This window comes from Myotis nattereri (assembly GCF_964212035.1).
Source record: "Myotis nattereri genome assembly, chromosome: 3".
Taxonomy (NCBI): Eukaryota; Metazoa; Chordata; class Mammalia; order Chiroptera; family Vespertilionidae; genus Myotis; species Myotis nattereri.
The window spans coordinates 42,097,375-42,108,941 of NC_138077.1; the positions used below are offsets into that span (position 1 = coordinate 42,097,375).

General features: G+C 43.3%; 1 protein-coding gene across 2 annotated transcripts in view; it reads right to left on the reverse strand.

The window, feature by feature from the left end:
- The window catches only part of KLHL6 (kelch like family member 6), a 91,967-nt gene extending 82,140 nt beyond the window's left edge, over positions 1 to 9,827 (reverse strand). For both annotated transcript variants that reach the window (XM_081086376.1, XM_081086375.1), the window contains exon 1: positions 9,534 to 9,827. In XM_081086376.1, coding sequence (XP_080942502.1) covers positions 9,534 to 9,826 — 293 coding nt within the window. In that variant the 5' untranslated portion in view covers position 9,827. The remainder of the gene's footprint in view (positions 1 to 9,533) is intronic.
- Between the last annotated feature and the right edge of the window lie 1,740 nt (positions 9,828 to 11,567).

Sequence of the window (11,567 nt, forward strand, 5' to 3'; positions counted from 1 at the left end):
TTGTCTGTCCCCTTCCCCTCCCATGAGTAGCTACACTGAATGACTAGCAGTTTCCATCATGTGCCTCTGTTTACATCAACACCATTGGGCTCCAGATAGGTTTTTCTATGTACGTTCTCTTGAGTCTATTTTTTTAATATGTCTCCTCTTCTATTAGATTATAAAGCATCTGAAGGGCAAGGGTTGAATTTTATTTCTCTCGTAATTCTTATTTACTGGGCCACAGTACACACTTAATGTTTTTTGGATGGATGGATGGATGGATGGATGGATGGATGGATGGATGGATGATGGATGGATAGGTAACTGCACATGCAGTGCAGTCCTGCACTTCAAGTAGGCCAAGTGGATTTGTTTATTTTACCCCACTCTCTCCAATCACACATTTCCCCTCTAACTATCATGAGAATAAATAATGAGGAGCTCCAAGACTGAGTGACCTGGAGCAAAGCATATGTGTGGACTGTATTATCTAGTGATTCTCAAAATTGGAACCCCAGGCCCAGGATGTTTATCCCAAGCCCTCCTGTCCGAGATTTTACATTATAAAACATGGGATTGTTCTTCACCTTCATTTCCTTGTGTGCACCTCCCACCTCCTTGCTGGAGATGAAACCTGGCTTCCCCTAACAAAACGCCACTTCCCTCACAGCCCCTTCAGCGATGTCTGGTCTGATTCTCACTTCCCACCAGGCAGGGAGCTGGGTCAGCACGGTGCTTACTGTCCACTGCCACATCCTGGCAAGGCTGTTGCCCTGGAGGCGCCTTATCACCGTCCTTTTCACCCCAGCCACGCCCCCGTGCTGGCTTCCTTATGACCTCCCGTTCATTCATTATCCAGAGGTCACAGACCAGCCTCTGCTTAAAGATTTTTATGAGCATTCCCTGATTCTGACCACTTAGGAACGCATGAATCTGCACTGGTCCCAATCCTCTCCCCCAAGTATTCGTATGTTGACACTTCCTCAGGCATAGATGTTATCCCTATTGTGATACATGTGTTCCAGACTTATCCCTCTGCCAGCTGCCACAGAGGGGTCTGGACTGGCAGGCCTGTTTTTTCATCCAGAGAAAAAGGGGAGGAAGACAGGAGTTCCTCCAGCCAGAGAGGAATTTTAAAGCCAGAGGTGAAGAAGCAGCCACCAAGGTTGGCCTACACTCACAGCTACCCAGGCCAGGGCCTGCTACACTCACTAAGCCTTGCACCATAATGTCTCTATTTCTAATTGGTCCTACCAGACAGAACTTTTAATAATTTTAACCAAGATCTCAGATCACTTTCCTGCTTATAAACTCTTCTGGCCTCCTACTGCCTATAAGATACATTTCAAACACTTCATCTTGATCCAACAAAATCTTTCAAGGTCTGACCCTGCCCATTCCTCAGCTTTATTGGTCCAGACATATCCTTTGCTCCAACCCTACTCTTCTGTCTCTGGTTCCCATGCTTACGCTGCATGATACCTTCCCAGATGTGTATTCTTTTGCCTGGAATGCTGCCTGCCTTCTCTGCCTCATTTCGCCTCTGACCAAAGCCTATTCATCCCTTAAAACTCCACTCAGCTATTACCTCTTTCAGGAAGCCTTCTCTGACTGCTTTCTCTCCAGTCTCATTTAATAAGCAAAGTTCCATCATAGCACTTATCACCTCTGACTGAAACATTGATTTATACCTGTCCTTCTCCACTAAGTAGCTGTGATTTCAAGGTCAAGCAGAAACCATAACCCATTCATCTTTGTAGACTCAGTACCTAGCATAGAGTAGGCACTTAATAAATTCAAGTCAGTTGAATGAATACATGAATGGATAGATAAATGGAATTTCACTAACCCCACTCAGCATTACAGTACTGAAAGCTTAATATTTTGTGTCACTCCCTCCACCCAGACATTTGCACCTTAAGAGAGGTTATATATATGACCCATTATTCCTCAATTAAAGGCCAAATACTAAAGAAGTATGGAAAGAGTGTAAGTTTTCATAGCAATTACTAAGAATCCTCTTCCCCTCTATCTCCAGTTAATTTGCTAATGAGATAGATATCTTCTGCCAACCCAACCTGCTATCCTGAGCTTTGAGGATACTGCCAGTCACCTAGAACTTTGCTAGATTTCCTAATCTCCATTCTCTTTGTCTTGTGTATGTATGTGTGCGTGTGTGCATGTGTGCGTGTGTGCGTGTGTGTGTGTGTGTGTGTGTGTGTGTGTGTGTTGTATTCATTAACCACACCTTCCAGGAATTATTCAGTGGACATCTGTCCCTCCCTTAATTCCCTAACACCAAAATGCCCTTGATATCCAGCCCCTTATAAGCCTGAACTTACTCCACATAAAACACATCATGATCTCTTTTTTTAAAAAAATACATTTTTATTGATTTCAGAGAGGAAGGGAGAGATAGAAACATCAATGATGAGAGAGAATTATCATTTGGCTACCTCCTGCACGCCCCCTACTGGGGATCAAGCCCACAACCCAAGCATGTGCCCTTGGCCAGAATCTAACCAGGGGCCCTTCAGTCCTCAGGCCAACGCTCTATCCATTGAGCCAAAGCTAGAGCCATCATGATCTCTTGAATGTCAGTCAGCTCTCACTTGTCCCTGGACCTAAATCATTATATGTAAACCTGCTGGTAGTTAATCTTATAGCCCATCAGAAAAAGTTATGATGGAATTTTGGGGTTGATTTTTGGGTTTTTTTAATAATATATTTTTATTGTTGATAGTATTACAGGTATCTCCCATTTCTCCCCTTTACCCCAACTCCTCCCAGTCCATGCCCACCCACCTCCCCAGATCTTCACTAGGGTTGATTGTGTTTTAAAGTCACAGAGTATCAACACTCCTTTAATTATTGTGGCTTTAAAGGTTTCCATAAAAGTTTAATGTAATAAAAGAATGCCTACCCTTAGCTGGCATAAAACATATAGGTTGCCTAAATAATATTCCTTCAAAGTAAGGGAGACTTATCTGTATACAGAAATAGCTTCTCCAAAAGAACTTAAGATGGCTTATACTAAAGCAGCAGATGTACGATAAAATACAAAACAATAAAATAAGAAATAAGGCCCAGCCATGGTGGCTTAGTCGTCAAGCATCAACCTATGAACCAGAAGGTCACAGTTCAACTCCTGGTCAGGACATATGCCCGGGTTGTGGGCTCGATCCCCGGTCGTGCAGCCAATCAATGATTTTCTCTCATCATTGATGTTTCTATCTCTCTCTCCCTCTCCCTTCCTCTATGAAATCAATAAAGATGTTTTTTTAAAAAAGAAAAGAAATAAGTAATTAAAGTAGGAGGAGAATATAACACTGAAACCTAGGCTAAAAAAAAAGCCAATGCAATGAGCTTCCTGATAGCCAAAGCAAAACAGAAGTACAATAAGTTGACTAATAAAAGAAAATAAACCAGGATTTGCTATCCCTCTTTAATGAACATTTGTTTTCCTTTTGTACAGTGCCTCCCCCTCTGGGTAATGTTCTAGTTCAAATGGCGTACACACACACCCTCAAGAATTTGGCCAAAGGTGGACTCTTGAATCAAGCTGGACTGATCATTGTGCCCCACCTCCCTGGCACAGTGATTGGTTTAGGATTGGGTAATTGAATGGAGCTGGGCCAATCAGAGTCTTTCCCAGGGGTTTCAAACTGAAGCTAGCCCTCCAGTTTCTCTCTGGAATCAAAGTCTCAGAGCTGCCAACAGGCAAACTTTCAAACATGTGGCAGATCCATCTGAGAAATGCCACCTGAAAGAGAAGCTGAGTGAAGGTGGAGAGAGAGCCCCTGACTGCATTCAAGGCCCTGGTTCCTCTTCCCCCTGGGCTCTGCTGCATCCTGGCCCTTCCTATGATTTGGTTATGTGGCCAGATATCTTCCTCTTTTGCCTGAGCTGATTTAAGTTGAGTGCCTATCCCTTACAACCAAAAGAATGCTGACTAATATAGAGTATTGAACAATATGATCATGGTGAGCTGCAAGGCAGTTTTACCAAAAGCACAGATGTTCTGCATTGGGCCAGCTCTTCCCAGCAACTGCTTGATGTTTGCTATATTAGAATTTAGTCTGTAAAGGCATTTTCATGCAGGGACAGTTACATATCCATGTCTTTGATGCAGGGATAAAGCTCAGAACTTGATATATTAATGACAAAAGTATTTCTCTGTTGTGCTTTAATTGAGAGCTGCATGGAACATTATTCAAAAGAGGAGAAGACTGCCCTGGCTGGTTTGGCTCAAGTAGGTAGAGCATCGGCCTGCAGGCTGAAGGGTCCCAGGTTTAATTCCAGTCAAGGGTACATGCCTGGGTTGTGGGCTCGATCCCCAGTGGGGAGTGTGCAGGAGGCAGCTGATCAATGATACTCTCTCATCATTGATGTTTCTATCTCTCTCTCCCTCTCCCTTCCTCTCTGAAATCAATTAAAAAAATATTGGGGGGAAAAAGAGAAGACTAGGTTTTCTGGTCTTAATTGAAAGAAGATTCACATGCCCTAGACCAGCTGTGGGCAAACTACGGCCCGCGGGCCAGATCCGGCCCGTTTGAAATGAATAAAACTATTGAAAAAAAAGACCGTACCCTTTTATGTAATGATGTTTACTTTGAATTTATATTAGTTCACACAAACACTCCATCCATGCTTTTGTTCCGGCCCTCCGGTCCAGTTTAAGAACCCATTGTGGCCCTTGAGTCAAAAAGTTTGCCCTCCCCTGCCCTAGACCCATGCTCGGCAAACTGCGGCTCTCGAGCCACATGCGGCTCTTTGGCCCCTTGAGTGTGGCTCTTCCTAAGCCTTAGGAGTACCCTAATTAAGTTAATAACAATGTACCTACCTATATAGTTTAAGTTTAAAAAATTTGTCTCTCAAAAGAAATTACAATCATTGTACTGTTGATATTTGGCTCTGTTGACTAATGAGTTTGCCGACCTCTGCCCTAGACACCAGGGATGGAGATAAGAGAGATAACATTTTATTGAAAATTCAAAGGACCTGATTGCACTTCTACCCTGGGGATGCAACCCCCCCTGAGAAGACTTCTTTTAGGATTGGAAGGCAGATCAAGGGTCATAGATCTATAGTACTTACATATAACCACCTTAGTGGTTCTGCCAAAAGGAAAATATTAAAAGTATAAAATACAGAGCCCAAGGTTAGAAGTACAAACAATAGTTCACTGGAGTTTACCAGGCGTACCAATTATGGCAGTAGCAATTCTCAACACTTTTGCCATTAGTGAGGTTTTTAATCCAGACCCAGATGGCCTTAACTCATTCTTGTTTTCCTTTGCATTCATTCTATCACCTACACTTGCTGGCTCCTTTTCAGACACCTTACACATTGTGGAGGAAAAACCAAAGTATTACATCTAAACACAGCTTAAGAGTAACCTCTCACCCACATTCCTGCCATCCAGTAATTGGGTAATATATAATAATGATTAATAGGTTGTGTCCACAATACCCTCCTCATTCCTAGCCTCATGTTTGATTTTTGTAGCAAGTAGTCAAAGTCCCCTCATTATATCCTCAGGGAACCAGACCCAGAGGCAGATACTGAGGTACAAGGCAAAGACCAAGCCCAGGCAGGGATTTCAGCACTGGCCGCAACAAAGGAGCTTACTATTGACTCAGACTCAGCCTGGAAGCTTTTATATTTATGTAAGAAAAGCCAGTCTTTAGTAAGACTGAGAGAAGCCTGAGGACCCCTCTCTTTATCACCAAGACTCCCCTCCCTCTGTCCACCCTGGAAATCATAACATGGTTGCTCTCATAGGTCAACATCATTTATGGAGTGTGTCATAGTCATCAGTGAGTTGCTCCCCACCAAATGGAGAGAACCACTGGTTTAAACAGAGATCCTTTGGAAGGTGGCCCCTCCAATGACATCGATGTGGTGACCTGTTCAACATAGCATAAATGGCAGCTTTATTAGTAGTCTTTTAAAACATTTTAAAACATTAATGAGTGATAAATCTATGCTTCCCTCCATTTTTCTGCCATAAACATATTTGGACTCCTTGGCATTTGGCTCTTTGATATTTAAGGTATGTTATGAGCTACTTTCGAAGCTTTATTCACCCTCACCCTTTTCTCAGTCTCAACTCTACATATTTTCCCAACTTCCTCATTCCACTTGAAACTTTTAAATAGGCTCTCAAAGGGAACTACACCATCTGAGTTAGTAATATAGTCCTTGTTTACTGCCACCATGGTTTTCATATGCAGCTAGATAATAGTTGGGCAGCAGGCCCAGAGAAATGTATAGGATGATGGAACTGAGGAAGATTCTGGGGGGAAATGGAACTGGGGGGTTTTTTCTGGTGCATTGGACCACGTGAGAGATTATTATGGAGAGGCTGTGAGCAAAAGATATCCCCAAAGCAAATGGAAAAAGTGAATTATTAATTTCAGGAAAAGCAAAAGATTTACAAGAAAGGAAATGTAATCATATCACACAATTTGGCTCAACAGGAAATAATGTTTTTAAGGATATAATGTAAACTTTAATACAAATTTATCAAAAAAGGTGATAACATTATAGAGAGATTATAGAGAAGAAAAGTATACAGTAAAAGAGTTAAGTATAAGTGCTAAGTCCTTATTAGACATACTAGGAATTCATAAACATCTAACACTGAGAAATCAAGAAAGAGCAATATAAGCATATTTGGTAGAAATATAAATATAATATCAGAATAAACAGATAAATGTTGAAAATGCTGGGGTGTGGTGGGCAAGACTGAAGAGTAGAGGAGGTGAAGATAAATCTTTGTTTTTTATTATAAGCCTTTAAATACTATTTGACTCCGATAACTATTTGCATGTAATACTCTGATAAAAATAATTTTAATTTTAAAAAATATATGTGAAAATTTGAAAGGCTAGGAAGAGATAGTTCACAGAAAGAGAACTTCTTTAAAATAAGAGAAATGCAAATTAAAACTAAAGTGAAGTACTGTTTCTCATCAACCAAACTGGGAAAAAATCCAAGTTTGCGGCCATCCTCTTTTGACAAGGCTGTGGGGAGTATAAAATGATAGAATCGGGCAATAGCCACTAAAACTGCAGATGCATTTCTCTTTGATTCAGCAAACCCTCTTCTAGAAACCCTTGCATGCCTATGAAATGCCATGTGCATAAGGTTATTCATTACAACACTGTTTGTAAAAGCAAAGGATTGAAAACAACCCAAACGCCTGTCAGTAGGTGACTGGCTAAATAAAGTATGGTTCCATCACTTAGTGGAACATATTTATGTTCTGAATGAATAAAGATTTATTTTTTAAAAACCTACATAATTTTACAAGCAGCTTCCAGGCCCACCTCAGCTCCGAGGGCTGTCAGTGCCTCTCAGACAAAGCAAACTCTCCGCCCTTCCAAAGGCTGAGCATAAAGGGAACTTGGCTCTCAACCCCTTTCAAAATCTTAGAAACAAAGCAAAACAGGCAGTGAGGCAATGTCAGAGTTCACGTCGGTCCAGGTTCAAATCCCTCTTGGCCACTTTGCTCACTGACACACTCGGGCCTTGGTTCCTCATCTGTAAAGGAGGATGAAATTCCCTCCCTCCCAGGCTTGCTGTGGGACAGTGTATGGGCCACCGGGGGCCGGGCCCACAATGCATGCTCAACAACAAAAGTTGTTATTAATAGTCGTGCCAGAAAAAGGAGTCCTGTCTCCAGGATTAATGTGTTCAGGAGAAGAGGACAATCATCTTGGAAATACCAAGATAAGAATCAAGGCACAGCGCTGAAGAAAAGAATAGAAGGAATTTCCCTTCATGACCAGGCAGTTTTGGAAGAGACTCTTCAACCACAGGCAGAAACATGCACCATGTGGGCACCTCCAGCTTCCCTAAGCAGCCTACACAGCAGGATGGGGAGGACTGAGCACACACACCCTCTGTTTAGGATGAGAATCCCAAGGATCAGAGAAGCCACTGATGTACTCGAGAGCACACAGCCAGCAGTCCTGTTCCACAGCCGGGAGGAACCGCTAATCGGGTACACATTTTATGATAGCGTTTTCCAGTGATTTAAAAGAGAAAGAATAATTCTAAAAGTGAGTACTCGGGCCACAGAGCTAAGTTAACTCCCATTCACTTCCCAACGGGTCTGTGATCAATGGGAAAGCATATGGTCAATATTGGTGGTGTAAGTAGTGTGTTTATCATGTCAACCCATCGTCACAGCTGTGCCTGTGCTTTACCTTTTATACACTTCCTGTGGAATGAAGCCCAAAACTTAGTAGCAGTTTGTACTGCAGTAAAAACAAGTATTTCCAGAATGTGCCCAATCCCTGCTCCAGCAATGACCAGACATGTAATGTTGGGTTGCCATGTCCTCCTCGGTAAAAGGGCGTATCAGCCACCCTCATTGTGCTGTTGCAAAAATAAAATCAGGTAACTGTCTGTCTGGCACTTAGCAAGCACCACTTCCCACAAGCCCAGCCCTCCTCTTGCCTTGTCTACATACGGGGTTTAATCAGTCCCACAACAACCTCCTGAGCCTATTCTTTGAATTCCAAAGAAAAATCTTCCCATAAGCATCTCAAAAAAAATTTTTTAAAGAAAACACTTTGATGATATGCACAAAGGTAAATAGTTTTTCATTTCCTCAGCCAGAAACAAGAGGTAAGAACCATCTCATTGAGAAGAATTATAAAGGGTATTTCTTTTTCAAATTCCCCAAATATCTGTTTATCCACATTTCCTTTGGGGACTGGTTCCCACCATGTCTACATTAATCTGGATCCAGCTGTATTCACTGGGTTCCTGATTCGCCCACATTCCGGCCCTAGGCATTTGCTCATGGTAACCACTCAATAATTGGTTCTTAGTTTCACCAAGCAGAATGAGGTGACAAATTTCCACAGAGATACAGTGAGCATCTACTATATGCTGGGCGTGTGTGTCTCAGATTTGATTATCACAACAATCCCATCTTACAGACAACAAAACAGAAACTTAGAGCACTGAGTGACTTGCATAAAGTCCCATGGCCAGGAAGGGGCAGAGTGGCACGGAGCCCAGGCCTCCGAATTTGCTGTAACTAGGAGCCTCTCTCTTCTAAAGCACCTTTGTAACAGCTCTCCCTTCTCACCCACCCCCTCAGCACAAACAGAAATCCCTAATTTTCAGCAAGTCATTTGAAAACTGCAAAAGAGGGGCCATATCCTTTTCTCTACCTCTATTGGTGAAAAATACAACATCATGTTTCCAACATACTAGTCAGACCAAAGAGGGGAAAATCCCCATGACTTCAGTAATTTTCCATCCTTTGGAACAAGGACATATCACACAGAAGATTTACCAAAAGATATAAACATTGCTTTTAAGTAATACTAATCTCTTTTAACATGGCTTAAATTCTAAAATCTAAGGTTGAATAGCTTTCTTTCTTGTATCTTGAATAGACACGCAAGCCTAAATAGCTATACAAACCATAAACTCAACAGCCAACTCGTTAGATTGGGCTCTCACATGAATACAGCGATTCCTGACAACTTGCACCCCAATTTGACCCTGGTCTGAGGCGTGCTGACCTGAAATAGTTGCTGGCCGCAGCAAGCACCACGCGGTGGCAGGAGAATTCCTGAATGTCCACACACAGGATGACATCTGTCAGAGCATTTTCCACTCGGAGGGTCTCCAGGCCATTCTGCAGAATTAAGGAGAGTCCCGTGTCGTCAAATTTTGCCTTATCGCCATTCAAGATTTCTACCAGGTCTCCCCTTTTCTGGGAGGGTTCATCTGCAGGAGGCGCCAATGGCTCTTCCAAACTTTTCTCTACCATGTCGCCCATAGTCCAGATGCCCCTTTGTCCTGCCATCAACATCCAGACTGGAGAAGCGCCCAAGTTTCAGGCAGGTCACATTGCAGAAGCTGAGCGGATTTCCTGTGTAGGGCCCTGCACTTATCACCAGCTGTCACACACGCATAACAGGAAGTCTCGCACTTTCTCATCCTGTTACTACAAAAGCCGATAATGTTTATTCTTCTTCTTTCTGTGAATATTCACAAGGTTAGATGTTACTTAGAATGGGGTGTGTAGGAAGGGGCTCCGGGAGAGAAGGGGTGGCTTCTTAGAGTCAGCTAGTCGTGTTGTGCAGTTATTTCGGTCCACCTCCCCCCTCATATCCGTAAGCAGGAAGCCTCTGGCTCTGGTGATTACATGTGTGCTCCTGGTGCTTCTGTAACTGAAGCTGTCCATGAGGAGATGGGCAGGGGGCGCTCTACAGTCCTCTCCCACCATCCTCCCAGGAGTCTAAGACCCCACGATGAGCCCCACGGAGTCTCTTGGGAACCTTGGAAAACATGCTTATCTCTGGCATTCTCATTTCTATCAGCACTGCACATCTTCAGTCTCTGTCCTCCTCCCTGTTCAGGAGGAAACAATGTCATGGCAAATATTAACATTCCCCACCCCCTTTCCAAAATGTCTGTTGTTTCAGAAATGCGGGGCGGAGGAGGGGTCTCCAGAAACTCCATCCCTCATAGAAGACTAATCAGGGAAAGTCTTCAGATTGCCTTAGCAAGTCTCCAATCACCTGATCTCACCCAGCGTCTATTGGTCACGCATCTAGTAGTGGATAATGAAGCATTTCCATGACCTCTGCAGGTCTCCATTAAATAGTAGTACTATCTTTTATAATTCAACTTCCACTGTATCCTAGGACAGTTTTAGAAGTTAGTGTATTTTTATCTTCGTAACAACCCACTGGGGCTAGATATGACTTTCCTCATTTTACAGCTAAGGAAACTGATCAAGTGAGGGGCAGGGCCCCATTTCACTGGGCTCCAAGGCCACTCTTTCCTCCACCACCATCAGGCTCTCAGAGCTGCAACGTCATGTTGACCTGAACTCCTGAGTCTCCCATGGAGAGAACTGCAAGGCCTGCCTGCCGTGGCTGCACTATCCTGGTGCCTGGCCAAAGTGGCCTTACTGTCTCACTCCTGCTCTGACTCGCCTTCTAGATGTGGGGAGCACTACCAGGCCTCCTGATCCACAGGAGTTCGATCCTCTCACTGTCCTGCTCAGTGGTGACTGAGCCCGCTCCAGGAGTTCTGATTGTGCCTCAGCTCTTCTTATCTCCCATAGATAGTTACTCTTAAAATCAGGATCTTTGTCCCTAGCTGATTTGGCTCAGTGGATAGAGCATTGGCCTGTGGACTGAAGGGTCCCAGGTTCAATTCTGGTCAAGGGCACATGCCCAGGTTGTGGGCTTAATCCCCAATAGGGGGCGTGCAGGAGACAGCAAATCAATGATTCTCTCTCATCATTGATGTTTCTATCTCTCTCTCCCTCTTCCTTCTCCTCTGAAATCAACAAAAATATTTTTTAAAAGACACACATTCGCATTAATATATTTTTTAAAAATTAGGGTCTTTGATATTCCCCCAAACTTGCTCTTTATTTAGAGCTCTGTCAATCAAGACAATTTGGGCTTTAATAACAGAGTATCCCATCAAAAGTGGGTCTCATGCCCAGCCAGCGTGGCCCAATAGTTGAAGATCAACCTATCAACCAGCAGGTCACAGTTTGATTCCAGGTCAGGGTATATGCCCAGGTTGCAGGC